At 38.5% G+C, this 18,441-nt stretch overlaps 1 protein-coding gene across 3 annotated transcripts in view; it reads left to right on the top strand.

Annotated features, from left to right (window-relative positions):
- Positions 1-3,208: 3,208 nt before the first annotated feature.
- Positions 3,209-18,441, top strand: part of USP47 (ubiquitin specific peptidase 47) — a 117,255-nt gene continuing 102,022 nt past the window's right edge. For 2 of the 3 annotated variants that reach the window (XM_077866467.1, XM_077866465.1), the window contains exon 1: positions 3,209-3,434. In XM_077866467.1, the coding sequence (XP_077722593.1) occupies positions 3,396-3,434 (39 nt within the window). In that variant the 5' untranslated portion in view covers positions 3,209-3,395. The remainder of the gene's footprint in view (positions 3,435-18,441) is intronic. The other variant, XM_077866466.1, reaches the window with a different exon arrangement.

The following is an 18,441-nucleotide window of genomic DNA, read 5'->3' as shown; positions in this document are numbered from 1 at the left end:
TATGCTGAGTGGGATAGGAAATCTTTGAACAGTTTTAACTAAGAGAAAGCTTATCTGAGAATTATATAGAATGTCATGTACTTTAAAAGGATCATTCTGGATGCTTTTGGAGTATGAATTTTGGAGGATAAGAGTAGAAGTTAGGAGCCCTGTAAGGACACCATTGCAGTAGTCTAGGCAAGAAAAGATGATGATTGGAGCAGGATGGGGGAGTGGTGGATTTACAGAGAACTGGTTGGATTGGTATATAGTTCAGTGGATGAAGCAACAGCACTTAGTAATGAATTGAATGTGAGATCAAGATTCTCAAATGTTCAGCTTGATAAACTGAATTGATAATGATGCAATTTATTGAGATGGAGACAACTGCCAGAGCATATGTTGCAGAAGGAAGATGGGGGAAGCTCAGAAATCAAATAGATCTGTTCAAGTCAAGTGAAATTTGAGATGTTTCAAGTCATCAGACAGGTAGATGTAACTATCAGTTTGGCATCCACATATGCATGTAGTATTAGTAACTTATTAGGAAGAGTAGCCATACATCAATATTTGTTCATCTATCAGTCAACTCATTGTTCCATATACTTATTCCAGAAATATTTATTGCAGAACAACAAACCTATGAGGCTTTAGTACAGACATGTCAATGGCCTCTAAAGAGAATAATACAACCAGAGAAGGTAGATCATGAGACAAAAACCATTAGAATCTTTAAAAAATATTTATTTTTATCTAAAAGCAGAAAAAATTAAGTCTTGCAAATATTTAACATATAGGTTGACACTTGTATCTCACTATTAATGAGTGAAAAGTGTGAGTTATGCAATGTGGAGAATGATTCAGGGATTTCTTAATTTTCTTTCATTTTAATATATTGTGATTTATGTGTTTGTGTGCTGAATTAAGTAGATTTGCCAATTACATTATTATTTCATTAAACTGACCCCTCACTAAAATGAAAGTAGCTAAAAAGATTTCTGGAAAGAAAACATGAGTTGGAGGTAATAATGCAAACATAAGCAGAAAAGATAATAGGAGAGATGACATGTCTACTTCAACCATGAGCTGTACAGAAATCATCTTATTAAGTAGTTGGGATAACACTTTGAAATGAAAGATTTAGAAATATTTCTATTATGGGATTTTGATGCAAAAATAACGTTTGTTTGCAACCTAAGGCTAAAACAGTGGTAAAATAAGTGAAGCATTCACCTTGGGAGCAAAATTTAAGGGGGTAAACTCAGTAATCTAGATAAATAATATCTTAATACCATATTTTAAAGATTCAAAATCAATGCAAAAATCTATGAACAAAACATCAAAATTTTAAATAAAGACAAGATCAGTACCCTAAAAAAAAGTATACTTGTACACTAAAACTTGAAGGCAAAATTTTTTCCAAGCTATTGAAAACTCTTCCAAGCAATGCATTCCAAAGAGTTCTGAACCCATTTGTTAAAAATATAAAAATGCAACATTTTCTGGCTGACATCAGGGAAGACAGAAAGTTAGTAGTTGAATTTCAATAAAAACTTTTCACGATTGGTGGATGGAAGAGATAAAAATGGATACTTGCATTAGTAAGAGCCGCCAAAGATGTACTTCTTCCATTAGGATCTACATATCTTTGTGAGTTATCTTTCTCAGCTTATGACAGCTATTAAAATGAGGTACAGAAATAACCTGAACGTTGAATCAGACAATTTAATAACTGCTTCGCAAAGTATTAAAGATTTCAGAAACCACTGAAACCTAGTCAATCATGTTTCTTTCACTAAATATTTTTGACAGAGCAACAATTCTCCATACCATTAATGTCCAAAAAAAAAAAAAAACTCTTAGTTACTTTTATTTCATTTTATTTATTTTTTAAAGATTTTATTTATTCATGAGAGACGCAGAGAGAGAAAGGCAGAGACACAGGCAGAGGGAGAAGCAGGCCCCATGCAGGGAGCCTGATGTGGGACTCGATCCTGGGACTCCAGGATCACGCCCCGAGCTGACGGCAGATGCTCAACCACTGAGCCACCCAGGGATCCCTACAGTCACTTTTAAATGTCTATTTCATTTTTTTTTTTATCTTATCCTCTATTACATTTCAAAAACGTTTTAAGTCCACATGTAGCGAGAGGTGTATACAACTTACAGAAGTGTACTAGACTTAGTTTTTTTTTCTTTTTTGCTAATAAGGAAGTGCAATCACTAAGGGTTTGCAGAGCACAAGTGCGAGGTAGTTAGTACTGTGCAGGATTCTCTGACTTCCGCACGGGGTGAAACCCCTTGTACCCACAGAAGTCTTCCGGAGGGGCACCCCGGCGAGGCTTCATACTGGAGAGTTGAGGGCAGCCCAGGTGGCTCAGCGGTTTAGAGCTGCCTTCAGCCCAGGGCCTGATCCTGGAGACCTGGGATTGAGTCCCACGTCAGGCTCCCTGCGTGGAGCCTGCTTCTCCCTCTGCCTGTGTCTCTGCCTCTCTCTGTCTCTATGTCTATCATGAATAAATAACTAAAATCTTTTTTTTTTTTTTTTTAAAGGAAAGCTGAATGAGCGAGGTTTGGAAAAACAACTATTGCATCATTTTGTTTAGCCTAAAACTGAGCCCGGTGCATGCAGGCAGAGCAGACTTAGGTACTCTGAAACATCCTTGGGGGGGGGGTGGCGAAGTGCAGAGTGCAGCCCCAGGCTGGAGCCGGCGGGAGCAGGAGGTTCCAGGGAGGGGGACAGGGGGGCGCCGCTGTACGCAGGGGAGGGGGCGGGGGGTGCAGAGGTGACGCCGCCGCCTCCCCTCCAGGCCCCTGGGAGGGCAGCCGGGCCGCCCGGAGGCTGGGCAGGGGGGAGCCGGGCGGAGGGGCGGAGGGAGGCCGGGAGCCCGCGCGTGCCGCCCGCCCTTCCAGGACGGCGCCAGGGCCGGCCCCTCCCCTGCCGGCAGGGGGAGCCCCGACGAGCACGGTGCGGAAGGCCTCCCGCGGAGGGCGCCGCTGCCCGGGCCGCTCGTCCCGCCCCGCGCGCCGGGCGCTGAGCTGGAGCCGCGGGAGCAGCCGGGCGCTGGGCTGCAGCCGCCTCGGCACCTCGGGCGCGGGGCGCGGGGCTGCGAGCCGGGCGGCCCGAACTCTCGCGAGAGCGGCCGCCGCCATTTTTCCATTGATTGCAGCGAGCGGGGGGAGGGGCCGACGACGACGGCGGCGGCGGTGGCGGCGGCGGCGGCGGCGGCGCGGCCGTGGGTCGGTGTCTGCGCGCTGCTGCTCGGGGCCCGCGGCTGAGGCCTCCGCGGTGTTGCGGGAGCGCGGGCGCCGGCGGCGATGACGGCTGCCGCCCTTCTCTCCTGAGACCCAGAGCGCTGCCAGCACCCTGCGCCCCCCTCCCGGCAGGGCGGAGAGGAGCGGCCGGAGTCTGAGCCATGGTGCCCGGCGAGGAGAACCAGCTGGTGCCGAAGGAGGTGAGGGGCGGGCGGCGGCGGAGGCCGGGCCCGAGGCCTGAGGGCGCTGGGGGCAGCGCAGGCCGGGCCGGGGGGGGGGGGGGGGGAGGGGCGGCGAGTGCGGGCCGGGCCGGGCCGCGGCGGGGGAGGGGCGGGGGCGGGGGCGGGGGGCAGTTGGGAGACCCGCCTGGATCCCGGGCCCGCGGCGGCGGCGGCGGCGGGGAGGGCAGGGGAGGGGAGGGGGGGAGAGGGGAGGGGGGAGGGGAGGGGGCGAGGCGAGCGCCGGCCTCCCCTCTCGGTCCGTCGGGCCGGGACCAGCTCGCCCTTCCCGTACTCCCTGAACGTGTCGAGCCGAGATAACCTCCCAAGAAAAAAGAAAAAAGAAAAAAAAAAGAAAACAACAACAACAACAAGATTCTGTACCGACGGGCGACACGGGCTGCCGGCGCCGCTCCTGCTTGCGACCGCGGCCGAGAGTGTAGCTGCCCCCGGGGCTCGTCAAGTCTACACCCGAGGGGAGATCGTGGGAGGGCACAGTTTTGCTTTTTTTTTTTTTTTTTTTTTAACTGTTACTTTTTTTTTTTCTTTTCTTTTTTGAACTCCTCTGTTACTTGGTGAGCCTGTGGGGGGCCCGTGGAAGGAAGATGGATGGTGGTGGTGGTGGTGGGGGACATAAAAAAAAAAAAGTAAATAGGACTTTTCAGGTAAAAGGTAAGAGAGAGCCGGACGTTAGCACCTGGAGAGCGTAGCTGCCCCCTCCCTGGGGTGGTGCGCGCTCAGTTTGGGTGACTTCTTGAATTCTTTAGAAGCAAGCGATACGGGAAGGCCCGCACTTCTTGGCTTCTCTCTTGAGCAGTAGTAGAAGATGAGTGGCGCATAGAATCCAGCACCGGCCAGTGAATTTCAATATATTAATAGTATCCCTGTCGGCTTTATAAATATCTTCAGCATATCCAAATGTGTATTTTTAACTGGTTGATCATCAGACTGATGTTTGGCATTTTTTTTTTTTTTTAATTTGTCATATACCGTGCATAGAGGCAGGGTCCTGTTGCAACGGGCCCGTGTAGAATCTGGATCATTTGGAAGTGATGTTCATTAAAGATTTTATTTATTTATTTATTTTTTGCTTTCTGTTAGCCGCTTCGTAGCAGTTGGTTGCCACTTAAGCAAGCTCTGACACTGCAAAAGTCGCCCTGGAGTTAAGGATCTAGGATAAAACATTTTTTTTTTTTTCCTAACTTTATCAGATAATGGTTGTTTTCTGGATTATTTAGAAGTGATGTTCATTAAAGCTTTTATTATTATTATTATTTTTTTTTGCTTTCTGCTAGTTGCTTCCGTAGCAGTTGGTTGCTACTTAAGCAAGCTCTGACACTGCAGAAGTCACACTGGAGTTAAGTATGATAAAACATTTTTTTCCGACTTTATCAGATAATGGTTGTTTTCTGGATTATTTAGAAGTGATGTTCATTAAAAATCTTGATTATTTTTTCGCTTTCTTTAGTTGCTTTGTAGCAGTTGGTTGCTACTTAAGCTCTCTGACACTGCAGAAGTCACACTGGAGTTAAGTATGATAAAACATTTTTTTTTCCGACTTTATCAGAGAATGGTTGTTTTCTGGATTATTTAGAAGTGATGTTCATTAAAGATTTTATTTTATTTTTTTTTGCTTTCTGTTAGTTGCTTTGTAGTAGTTGGTTGCTACTTAAGCAAACTCTGACACTACAAAAGTCGCCCTGGAGTTAAGTATCTATGATAAAACATTTTTTCCGACTTTATCAGATAATGGTTGTTTTGCAAGGACAGTTGTTTTTTGTTGTTGTTGTTGTTGTTGTTGAACTTCGTTATCATGTGTCAGTATTTATTCATGGAGCATCACCAACTCTGTGCAAAGCAGATAAACAGATGAATTAATCAGAATTCTTGCCTTGGGAGCTTTCAGAGCTACTAGGAAAGAGAATGCTGATCATATTTGTTGAACTTCGTTTAAGGGAGAGGTATTTTACTACACAAGTAGCTGTTACACAAGGACAGAAGTGATAGGTGCTGTAAGAACGATAAACATGCATTTTCTTTTAGAGCTACATACTGCTGGTTTTCATTCTTACAAAACCAATTTGTCCTTTCTTAATTTTTTGACCGTTAGAAAAATACAGTATAGGTGGAACTCTGCTTTAAGAAAATGCAACATCAGATTTATTTCCCTAAGAATTTGATGCCTAAAACAAAAAACATGATATGGATATACAGTTCCACAGGAAAATACTTGTGTAAAAAGTCAATACTGTAATACTGCTCTTACCTTTTTTGGATTTTAAAGATTAATTGCCTCTGCTTTAAGACAAACTCCTTACCTGAGGCTTCAAGTACATTCCAATACTTCGATACTTTTTTCTTATACACTTTTTGGAACATATGCCTATATGCCTCCCCCACCCTCCCCAATCCATCTTCCGGCTGTTTTTTTCCCCTGACTCTTCTCTTGATTCCTGGAAGCATGCACAGTAGTCTTAAGACTGTCACTTTAAGTTTTTGTCTTTTTTAGCTTGCTAACTAGCTCCTTTTTGATTATGGTCATACTTTTCCTGAATTATTCTTTCTTCTCTTCCTTGGGTTTTCTGTTGCATTTGATAATTTAAAAAAAGTCCTTGATTTTAGCAATACTGTACTTTTTTGGTCTTTTTTTCCTATATGTGTTTTTTCTTATCCGACTGCTCATTCAGTCAGTTCCTTTTCTCTCCTATGTCCTTAATTATCACTTTTGTCTTTGTCATTCCCTGTCTTTTTAAAGTTGGAGTAGAATCATACAGTGTTAAAGCTGAGGGAGAGTATATAGTGATCTTCTAATAACGTAAACCCCTTCACTTTACAGATGAGGAAATTAGGGCCAGAGGATTGAAAGTGACTTGTTTAGGGTCACATAGTGAATAAATGACAGTGTAAGGACTAGACCTCATATTCCCTTCCCTATTTCTTGACTATATTTTATCCATTCATATGACCTGGACAGTCTGTAAGAGTAGTTTGTAAAAAAAAAAAAAAAAGAGTAGTTTGTAACTCTCTAAGTACATTACTATGTGAAAATAAATTGCAAAATTAAAACAAAATTGTGCTTCTGTTCTAATGGCTTATTCTAGAGGGTCTTGTTGTTGTTGTTGTCTAGGGCACCCGTGACCCCTACTAGATTTAGATCTTTGTTAGGTGTGTGCATTCATGCATGCATATAGTTGTTGAATGAATAAAATACTATTTTGGTCCCTGAAGCTCAAGAGCAAATGTATCTTAGAGGACTCCAATGAAGGCAGCTGAGTGTACTACAGGTATTGGCAGATCCCGTGGACCGAATCCAGCTTGTAGCCTGTTTTTGTATGGCCCATGAGTTAAGAATGACTTTTATATTTCCAAATTGTAAAACATAAGTAGAATAATATTCCATGACACGTGAAAATCTATGAAATTCAAATTTCAGTATTCATAAATAAAATTTTATTGGACCACAGCCATGCCCATTTATTTCCTATTGTCTATGGCGATAGCAGAGTTGAGTAGTAGCTACAGAAGCTGTTTACAGGATAAATTTGAAACTACTTAGCTTGGTATTCAAGGCCTAGTACACTTGATTCTGGCCACAACCTTCCTTTTCAGCTTATCTCTTTTCCCAAGAAACTCATTTTTAATGCAGCCAAACGGGTTTCTCTCTAACTTGCATTTCACTTCTTTTTGTACTGTCCCTTCTTTCTTATTTCTCTGTTCAGAACCTTCTTACTTGTACATTTTTCCATAAGTACCCCAGAGCTTGTTGATTCTAAAAATCTTTTTATGACCATTTTAACCTTAGGGATTTCTCCTTCTGAGAAGACCTTTATACATGACTAGAATTCATTTGGCAATTAATAAATAGTGCTTGGTAACATCTATTATGGTCTAAAACTGTAATATACCTTTTATATATTATTATGAGTTCCTTGGCAGCGGAGATCTTTGTGAATTTCTCTCAGTTTTCTGTTTTTTTGTATGCCTTATAGGTCTAGGACAGTATCCTTTCTGGAGCAGATACTTAGTAATATTTATTGATGTGGTTACAGGGTTGTGAGAAACTTAAAATTCTAACCAGTTATCCCCTACTTGGATGTTTTCTGAGGCACCATTTGTTGGCAAGCTGTTTTCCAACCTTTGCTTGACCGCCTTCATGACTAATCTCTGATAACATCTTTGCCTTAGAAGAGATTTGTTATTTTAAGTTTTTGAGTTGAGAGAAATCTACACCTCTGTCTTTTGATAATTGCCTTGGACAACAGAGAAATCTTAAATCATTTCCCATAGTACAGTTTTTTCTTATTGTTGACAGTGGGAAGGGAGGGGGGGATAAGGAGGGCCAACCCCCTCTGTTCTACAATCTCAGGATCCTTAGTTCTTTACTTGTTTCTCAGTTGCTCTCTTTTAGACACAGTCCAGTGTTTTTAGTATTTCTCCTAAATTGTGCCCAAAGAAGAGCAAAGGGAGTGTGGTCTGTTCATTGTGATTAACAACAAAGCTTTTCACCTCATTTTTTCATTCTATCCTTTGCGTTTGGATAGTATTGATACTGGCTTTTAGATCTCTTGGTTTTACGGTCATCCCACTTTTTGCTTATTGTTTTGTTGTTTTTCTTATTCTCTTTCTTTTTTATTATTTATTTATTTTTAAGATTTTATTTGTTTATTCATGAGAGACACAGAGAGAGAGGCAGAAAGAAAGGCACAGGGAGAAGAAGCAGGCTCTCTGTGGGAAGCCTGATAAGGGACTAGATCCCAGGATCACCACCTGAGCCAAAGGCACATGCTCAACCACCGAGCCACCCAGGTGCTCCTTATTCTCTTTATTAGGATTTGTGACACTAATATTATTGAGTCTTCACTCAATATTATTCTGTCATGTAAGGAACATTTTGAGGAGATAGCAAAAATTCATTCTTCCCTCAAGTATCTTAGAGTAGAATTAAGGATGAGGTACATATTTACTGATGGTTTTAAAATAATACTTAAAGTGATGTCCAAGTATATAAATGTAGAGAAGATGGAAAAATGGAAGACAAAAGAGTATTTAGTTTCGTATCTCAGGTTTTTTTCTGCCTCTTTTCTATGCAATAAACAGTTTTCACATGGAACTAATGGTGATGATAGTAATAACATTTATTAAGCATTTATTATATGTCAGATTCTGTTATATGTGTTTTGTGTATATTAACTCATTTTGAGTTTCACAGTGACCTTACAAGTATATAAAGACCATTGATGCTGAGAACTCCTAAACATTAAAGCAACTTGTTTTTTTATCTCTATTTTCTGGTTTTTAATAAAACCCATCAATATTTATTATGTTCCATATCAAATGAATATCCTTTTAATTTTATGTCTCCTAATTATACTACTTAAGAAAATGTGCTGCTTGTACTTGAGGAAATGGTCTTTCTTGTGTTTGGTCGTTCTTTAAAAATTAGCCTTTAAAAGAAATTGGGGATATTGATTCTCCTTTACTAGCAGGAGGCAAATATGGCAGTTAGGTCAAGTGACACTCATCGGTGGTTTACATAAATTGGAGTGTTTAATAAAAAGTCATTGGTGTTTCAGGTACCATTGGAAATACTGATTTAATAAAGCAAAAAAGCTGAGTGCAGTTGTATGATTCCAAATTTGTCAGGGAAAAAATGGATAATTTATGGTTATATGCATTGAAAGATTAGAAGGAATACTCTAAAATATTAACAGTTGTTGTTCCTGGGTATCATTGGGCTTTGTTTAGGGTTTCTTTACCTATTTCAACAATGGGCATATTTACTAAGCATTAATAAAAAAAAAAGAAACTTAGAACTAATTGTAGTTTTTGAGGTAATTATTGGTATCATGTTAGAGTGTTTTTCGTGCTCATGATTTTTATCTTTCCCCTTTCTTGTTGCTCTGTTTGCCACAGAGTAATCTGATCCACTTGCATGGCTTCAGCCTTTGATTGTAATATACCCATTTCTGTCTCCAGCCCTGACCTCTCTTCTAGATTCAGATTTCCACCTGCATACCTGATCTCTCTATTTGGTTGTATGCCACAAATTACATGTAGGTAATATCAAGCTCATAGCTCTTTCTCCTCATGTTCTCTTCTCAGTTCTTTCTGTGTTCAATTCAGTTAGTGTTGTCAGCCTCTGTTTATTTGCTTAATTAAGTTAGGAGATTTTTTGACTCCTTTTTCCTTTTTCTCATATTTAAATTAGTTCATCACTTTGAAAATACCTCTTGTACCCTTACGTTTCACTTTGTAGCTCTGCCTCTTTTCTCATTCAAATGTAGCCCTGCTAAGAGGTCTCTTTGACCTCTAAGCTCTTCTCTTTCCAAAGCCATCCTCTCTGCAACTGTCAGAGTTACTTTGTAAGACAGGTGAGATTATGATTTACTTACTTTAAAGTTTCTAGTTATTACTCTCTGATTGCAAATTGAGTAATAGGTACTATTTATAAATACTGTATGCCAGACACTGTCTTATTTCCTATCATACTTCTTGGCAGCTATTATTTTTCATTTTTATAGATGAAGATTTTTATAGATAAAGAGATTGAGGACCTTGCTCAAAGTTGTAAAGTTTGGTTCTAAGTCAGTATGGCTGTAACCAGTGAAGGTAGTACTTCATAATCTAGCTTCAGTTGGTTTTTTTAAGTTTAATTTTTATCAAAGTTATATGCACAGATTTAAAAGAGTCTAATAGTTCTGCAGGACTATTGACAAAACAATAGTCATCTGCAAATTCCCCCTTTTATTTTGGACTCTTCAGAGACAACTACTTTCAACTCATTACTTTGATATTTATCTCTGTATCTCAAATGGCATGCTTGGAGTGTTCTTTCTTGAATTTTCAGTTTAAGGCACTATCTGCTGACTTACTATAGTAGAAGATATGGTTTCCTGCTTTCCCCAGCCACACACGTCTCTGTCCTGCTCAGTAGGACATACTGAGTATTGTCATACTCCAGGGAGTTCGGTTACACCATTACTCAGTATTTATCAGTGTGACTAGAAGCTTTTCATAGTTAAGTCCTGTAGTTTACTGTAGTTACTTTCCTTTCCTGTACATTTTGTTTTTCCTGGGTTTTTTGTTTGTTTTTAATTTGCTTTTGTTCAGTTTTCTGTATACTCATTGTTAATTTATCCAGGAAATTCTCCAGAGGGGCAACCCAGTGGACATTTGGCAATGTTGGGTGGGTGAAGGGAGTGCAGGGAGTGTGCTCCTGATACCTAGGAGTGGAAGCCACCATGCTGCCAAACATCATCCTTTGCTGCACAGGACAGCCTCCCACAACAAAGAATGATGTGGCCCAAAATGTCAATAGTGGCACTGTTGAGAAGCCATGATTTCGTCCAGCTCTCTCAAGTGTGTAAATCTCCTCTTAATACGTTCAAACCTACTAATTTTTTACTTAAATTTTCTTGAATTGCAGCTGTTGCCTTAGATTTTCCTTTACTAACATCTTAGCGGTCCTCCTCAGGTGTCTCTTGTATTGGGGCTCCTGGTTCTGTATCTGATGTCTTCTTTCTTTGCTTGTTTTCTCATTTTGGAGGACCACTTTCAACTGCGCTCTGGATGGGATATAATTTTTTCCAGACCTCACATATCCTCTTGCTTTATAGATCACTTGGCTGGGCAGAGAATTCTTGGTCAGAAGTAATTTTCTCTCAGAATTTTGCAAACATTGCCCCATTGTTTTCTTTTTTTCAGTGTTGCTGTTGAGACATCAGATGCCTAGAAGATTCTTTTCCACAATTTTGAAACTTTTTTTTTTTCCTTTCTGGAAGCTTAGAGAAATTTTTCCCCAGAGTTCTGAAAACTCTGTATTATGTGCATTGGCATAGGTCTTTTTAAATCCATTTCTGTTGAGTTCAGGGTAGTCTTATTCAGAAATTAATTTCATCAGTTCTGAGAAATTTCCTTAATTTCTAAAAAATTATTTATTTATTTATTTATTTATTTATTTATTTAAAAAATTTCCTCCCTTGGTTTTCTCCATTCTCTCTCCTGAGTTCCTATGGTTTAGGTTTTGGGCCTACTGACTGGTTTCTCTAATTTTCTTATCTGTTTTTTATCTATTTTTCATTTCTTTCTTCCCTGCTTTCTGGGAAATTTTTCTCAACTTTTATCTTCCAGTTCTTCTACTAAGATTTTATTTTTGCCATCATTTTTATAATTTCCAGGCACTCTTTTTCTTCTGAAAAAAATTTAAATATCCTGTTTCTGTCTTGGGATGCCTTATCTTTCTTAGGAAATTTATAGTTTTCTTCTCTGCATAATCCTTCTTTCCTCCAAATTTCCATTTTGTGTTTATTTTCTTGGACTTTGTCTTTCATATGAGATGCTTTCTGGAAGTCTGGTGATCCTTCAAGTCAACTCTTACTTAAAAGAGAGGACTTAAAAAGCTTAGAAGCACTACAAGTGGGAGATTATAGTTTTGCCTGTAGAGTGATGGGCTGAATAATTTCCGTGCAGACTCCCAATGACACGTCTTTTCTCTTGTGCTGGATTGATTTCCCAGAAAAGATTTCTGATCTTATGCCTGGAGAGGAAAAGCTTGGGAGCTGAGTAGGAAAAAAAGGATTTGGGTTTCATCATTAAGTATGCAAATACATTTTCATTTGTTCTCCAGTTTTCAGTATAGCATTCCTCACATTTATTTGTGCCTGGCATTCTCTAGTGCAGAGATACTGTCTCATGCTCTCAGAGGTCATTTAGCCTTTTGCCGGGAAGGGTCAAGGAGCAGAAGAGAGGTCTGGGGGTTCTAACTGCTTCTTAAATAAACTTCAGTTGGTTCTCCTAGTTTGGACTCCACCCTTATTCCCAGAGTGTCTGAAACTGAGGTTTTTTTCACCATTATCCTTTAATTTTTTTTGTGGAAGAGTCACACAAAGGATAGAGAATTCTCATATACCCTTCACCAAGCCTCTCCTTATTTTAGCATCATATATAAAACTATAAGATTCTTATCAAAAGTAAGAAAAAGGGCCACAAAAGCCATTTTTGTTGCAAGATCCGAATTCAGGATCTTACACCGCGTTTATTTGTCTTGTCTCTTTAGTTTTTTCTTATCTGTGACAGTCCTTACCCTGTCCTTCTCGTTTGGGACCTTTACACTTTTGAACAGTCATTTTGTACAATGGCCCTCAGTTTGTGTTGTCTGACATTTTCTCATGATTTATGACCTATCTTAAGAGGTTGTGAATTAAAGAGAGGGATATTACAGATATGTGCTTAGTACATCATATGGAAGCTGTGGGGGAATGTGATGTACTGTTAGTGATGTTAACCTTGATCACTTGGTTATGGTGCTGTGCTGGGTTTCTCCACCATTAAGTTACTATTTCATCTTTAATAATTACTGAATATTTTGAGACTGTGCAGATACTGTGTTTAGGCTTAAACGTCTGCCCACTAGTTTTAGCATCCATCTATGAATCTTGTCTTCTTACTGCATTTTAATGGTGATTTTTCTATTTTCCTCATTATTTCTGCATTTATTAATTGGAATTCTTCTGTGAGGAAGAGTTATCCCTTCTTTCCATTTATTGATGTAATTATTAATACTGGTATAGGCCATTCGGTATTTATTTTATTCTTTGTATTATAACCCAATACTTATAATTTTTCTTGTTTTTCAAGCTGTTCCAATATTGGCCAGGGGAGCTCTTTCTGGTTGGCACCTGTGTATTCATCCTTGCTTTCTGAGCACTTACTTTCTGGCACCACATTATACTTCAGCCCATGGCATTTTTTCTCTGTCCCAACCCTGGAAGCAACCATGTCTCCAGGGAGTATAGGGAGTCTTTTGGTGTAATTGTAAATGTGACATAAACTAGGTGTCTTTGGTTTTCTTCTAAGTTAATGTAGCATTCAACCTCTTCAAATGGAATGGTCATTACCATTTGATCTGCTTTCCAGCTTTTGTTTTTGTTTTTAAAGATTTATTTATTTATTTATGAGAGACACAGGCAGAGGGAGAAGCAGGCACCATGCAAGGAGCCCCATGTGGGACTCGATCCTGGGTCCCCAGGATCAGGCCCTGGGCCAAAGGTGGCACTAAACCACTGAGCCACCCGGGCTGCCCTGCTTTCCAGCTTTTGAAATCATGTTTTTGGTTTCTTATGGGTTTGTGTTCTTAAAAAAAGAAAATCTTCACTCTTTTTCAGAGCTATCTTGGGAAGCTTCAGAGCTAAATGCTTACTTATATTCAATCTATCCTTTTAAACAAGATATTCGTAACTTAAGTATTTGTCTTCTGCTCCAGGCCAGTTTTGCTTTAGCCATATTTGACTACATTAGTTGCTGTTCCCAGTGTGCTCTATGCTTTCGTGTGTCACTTCTATATGCCCTTGCCCTGAGTGACTAGTATAAAGTATTATCTGGTTTTTAGGAAGTTTTAAATAGGTGAACTTCGATTTTACATGAAAACTAATATGTAAGTACTTTCTTAGGATTGCCTCTTTTTTGTTTTCTAGTTTTTTGATTAGTCACATAAACGTTTGCATCTTAGTGTCAAGGTACTATCATTTTTTGCTGAATTGAAGGGACTGTGTTAGTACATTTCCAGGGTACTAGAGTATCATGATGACCCAACTTGGAAAGAAAAGATTGTATTGAAAATAGGGGGCTGTGAAAAACATATCATTAAATACACATATTTAAATATCTATTGTAAATTAAGGTTCCGGAAGACATCTACTTTTAAAACTGGTTCAAGGATCTTCTTCAATTCAGGCAACATGTTTAGGTGTGCTGATATGCAGAGGCATATTCTTTTATGAGGTTTACAACACAGATTTTAAAGTGTTCTGCCTGGATAATGTTGGCTTAAACTCTGATTTTGTACAAACATCTCCATTGTACAGAGTCTTTGTATAAAATGATTGAGATTGGCAGTGATGGCAAATGATTAGCAAAACTGATACAATCAAGATTCTCAAAGAGAATGCATTTCTCCTGAGCATGATTTGCTAATGGTAGAGTGGAAGAAGGGGTGAATAGAGGTGTAGTGTAAGTAAACAAGAGGCTCCTTTCTGTCTTATTACATACTTCCGTTTGCTTTGTCTCTAGGTGTGGGAGCAATAATAACTTATCTATTCTTTCGTTTAATAGAACTGAACTGAACTATGCATGTATAAAGTAGCCACGGATATGAACATTTTCATTTACATAAAACTATTGCTGTTGAGAGATTATTTTTGTGAAAATTACTGAGATATATGTCTTGAATTTTGATGTTGTATAAAAACATGCTCTTATAATATTATTCAGCCAGCAAAATCTAGCCCCTTTTACTTCCCACAAGAAACCTTTCCTCATTCTCCTCTTTCAACCTAATTGCATTTCCTTAACCCTGGAACCCACTGCACTGTATCTTTTGACATTTGAAAAATTGTATACCCCATTATTATAAGTTACATATTACTGCATTAATGCTTTTATTAGACCAGAAAATCTTCAAAGTCAGAACATGACAGCTAAGAGTGCCTGGGTTCAAATAGTAGCTTTGCGACCTCGGGCAGGTTATTTAATCTCTTTGTACCTTAGTTAAATGAGAATACTAGTAACTATGACCTAGGCTTGTTGGGAATAGGAAATGAGTTAATGCATGTAAGGTGTCTTGCATGTAATGAGCGCTCTATAAATGCTAGCATACCCCTTCATTATGTTGTTACTTTCATCCTGTTTTCTTTCTAGGGGCTAGCGCAATGTGCTATGCATTGTTGTCCAATTAATATTTATTGATTAAATGAAAATGAAGTCATATTTAGTTATTAAATATGCTAGCATTACAGCTATAGTTCAGATTATGATCTGTCAGCTAAATATATACGTGTTTGTGCAAATCCTAAATGATTGTTGTATTTGACAGGTCCTTTTATATCCTCAGATATTGCTGATATAAACATACGGCTAAAAAAAACATACTGCTATTCTTACTGCTTTAATTGAAGACTGGAACATGTAACATAGTATAAAGGTTAAAAATAAATTTTTGAGTCTCTTGAGGTTCTGAGAAAAATTGGTTTAGTAAATATAGATATTTGCCAAGATATCTTATGAGATTAACAAATACTGCTTTTTAAGATTCAGTGTGAAATGTTACTTTAAAGCAGGATCCATGTTAAGGATAGTTTGTTTCTGAAAGAGCTTTATGTATGTGATAATTCTGATTTTCTATAACTCTATAGTATACTGAACCAATTGACATGAATGGAAGAGACTCTGTTCCTGTCAGTTGTACATTGATTGTGCTCTAGATCTGATTCTGTGTAGTTGACTGATATGAGACTTGCAGAGTGTTTGAAATATTAGCATAATATGCTTATATTCAGTAAATATAGTGGCTTTCCAGTAGAGAAAAATTAAGGGCTTTTAAGTAACGTAATTAAGAAGTCTGGAATTTAAATTTTTCTGTGTACAGTAATCTAATACCTTTGGTAAGATTATAGGTTTAGCTTTAGGAAGACCATCGAACTCATTTATGACTTAAGTGAAATTTTCTAGTATAACCAAAGCATTGTAGTTTGACTAAAAACCGATACTTTGCTGTTTCAAATGATACTTAGCTATTTTTATTTAATCACATCTTTTAATTTTTCTTAGTGTAGGTTTTTATAATTCCTGATGCAGTAGAATTCATTCATTCAGTTAAAGCATTGAGTTTGTAGCTGCTAGGAATCCCAGATTCAAAGATAAGAAAATGACCTAGTTCTAGATGCTATCCAGTTAATTTATTTAGAAGGAATAGCATTTAAAACACAAAAGTTTGTACTGATTTTAGAAAGTGACAAAAAGTTTATAGTATATATGAATGAGTTGCCTGGGATTGAGTAGAAGATGGTTCTGGAAAGTTATGTCTTAAGAATGCTGACATGCCTAAAAGGAGTTTAGATTTTTTTTATTGTGTAGATATTAGGGGACTTGAAAAAGTTTTTCCAAGAAAAAGGGTTAATAGTTAATAGGTTTGTATATAATACTTATAAAGTTTAATTCCTGAAACTTTTTCACTGAAACATTTTTTATTTACATGAATGTTTTACGTCCCTGCATCGATATTAAAAATCTACACACAAATGAAAATGGGGAAGAGGGAGCTTTCTAATACCTTATTCTCTTACCTGTTTCCTTTTCATTTGCAGTCATTTAGGTACTTTTTTGTTTTTTAAGAATAGAATGTTTTCCGTTGTCATGCATCTTAAGTGCTTCCCCACCTAGGAGTCATGCTGGTAAAATATCTTTTGGCATAATTGTTACATTTTTATATGGGTAACACAGAGGTAGGCATCTTCAAATATGCTAAATAGGTAGGCTTCATTTGCCTCCAGAGCTGTTTGAAGTCCTGAGCAATTTCTTAGACTTGATGCTTCAAAGGAAATTTCCAAGTGGGGAAGTCCAGTGTACTTCTGATTTTCACTAACAGTACAAGGCTTATAATAATATGGATTCTTCACATATAAGTACATTCTTGTGAGTGACTTTTGTAGTTGGTTGCTTGCTAAGTGCTTTACCACTGATCTATTTGCAGGCTTGGTGTAAGGATCATAGTATAGAGAACTCCAGTGTTTGCCCCCCTTTCCTGTGGCTGAAGCTTAGCAGGCTAGAGGTGGCACTGGCACTGGAGAACTGAGACTCGCCTGGTGACGTTATCTCATGGTGGCAGCTGCACAACAGAGAACACCAGAAGGAATGTTATTAAGTGGAAGATTAATGAAATCTTCCTGAAGAAATCTCCAATGTTCCAAATAAAATTAAATCTTTAATATTTAACCACGAGGAACTCTTGATTACAGCCCCAGTTCTAGGTTGCATTAAAAAGTAGAGTTTTTGTATGACTCATCTCCTAAAAGCTACGTATTGATTTTACTAAATATAAGTGAACTATGAATTTATATACATTTATTCCATTTTATTGGTATAAAATGTCTACCATCTTGTGTGTTTAGGTGTTTTAATTTTATTGCCATTAAGTTTTAGTTTATACCAAGTTGTATAATTTATTACATTATGTTTATTTATAGTACTTTGTGGTAATGTAAGGGAATTGGTGAAAAATTAGATACTTAACAATGAAATCTCTTATTAAAAGACATTTGAGAAACATTATTGCTCTAATTTTGACATTTTTTAAAGATTTATTTATTTATTTATTTATTTATGATAGACCTAGAGAGAGGCAGAGACACAGGAGGAGGGAGAAGCAGGCTCCATGCTGGAGCCTGATGTGGAGTGACTCGATCCCGGGACTCCAGGGTCGCGCCCTGGGCCAAAGGCAGGCACTAAACCGCTGAGCCACCCAGGGATCCCCTAATTTTGACATTTTGTATTCACATGTCTTATATTTATTTACCATCACATTATTTACCATTAACATAGCACACATGCAGACACAGAACAGACACAGAGAGAAATAGACACAGAAAATGTTTCTATGATTCAGTGATATGATTTAATACTGGAAGGGATGTAGTGGTTAGGTATTATAGCCCCTTTGTCTTTTTTCCCTCTTTATTTTTAGATCTGGAAACACAAAGGCCATAAATCTCAATAACTTAACTCAAGGTCTCAGCTGGTGGAAGAGCTTGAATGAAACCTTTTTCTTAAAAGTTAAGTTTACCCAAGTATAATTTATGTAGTAAAATTTGCCCTCTTATGGTATACAGTTTTGTGAATTTTGACAAACTTAATTCAGTTGTATAACCACCACCAAGATACAGAATATCTCCATTACAGCAAGAGTTTCTTAGGCCCCTTGTAGACAACTCCTGCCCCCCCGCCCCCCCCACACACACATTCAAGGCCCTGCAACCACTGATCTGTTTTCTGTCCTCATATTTTGCCTGTCTAGAATATCATATAAATAGAACTCATATAGTATGTAGCATTTTGAGTCCCACTTCTTTCCTCTAGTATATAAAACTATGAGATTCATCCATAGTGTTTCATGTATCAGTAGTCTTCCTTCTTAGTGCTGAGTGCAACAATTGTTTCT

This window comes from Canis aureus, chromosome 23 (assembly GCF_053574225.1).
Source record: "Canis aureus isolate CA01 chromosome 23, VMU_Caureus_v.1.0, whole genome shotgun sequence".
Taxonomy (NCBI): Eukaryota; Metazoa; Chordata; class Mammalia; order Carnivora; family Canidae; genus Canis; species Canis aureus.
The sequence above is the reverse complement of the archived record's forward strand: the minus strand, read 5'-3'. Positions and strand labels throughout refer to the sequence as shown.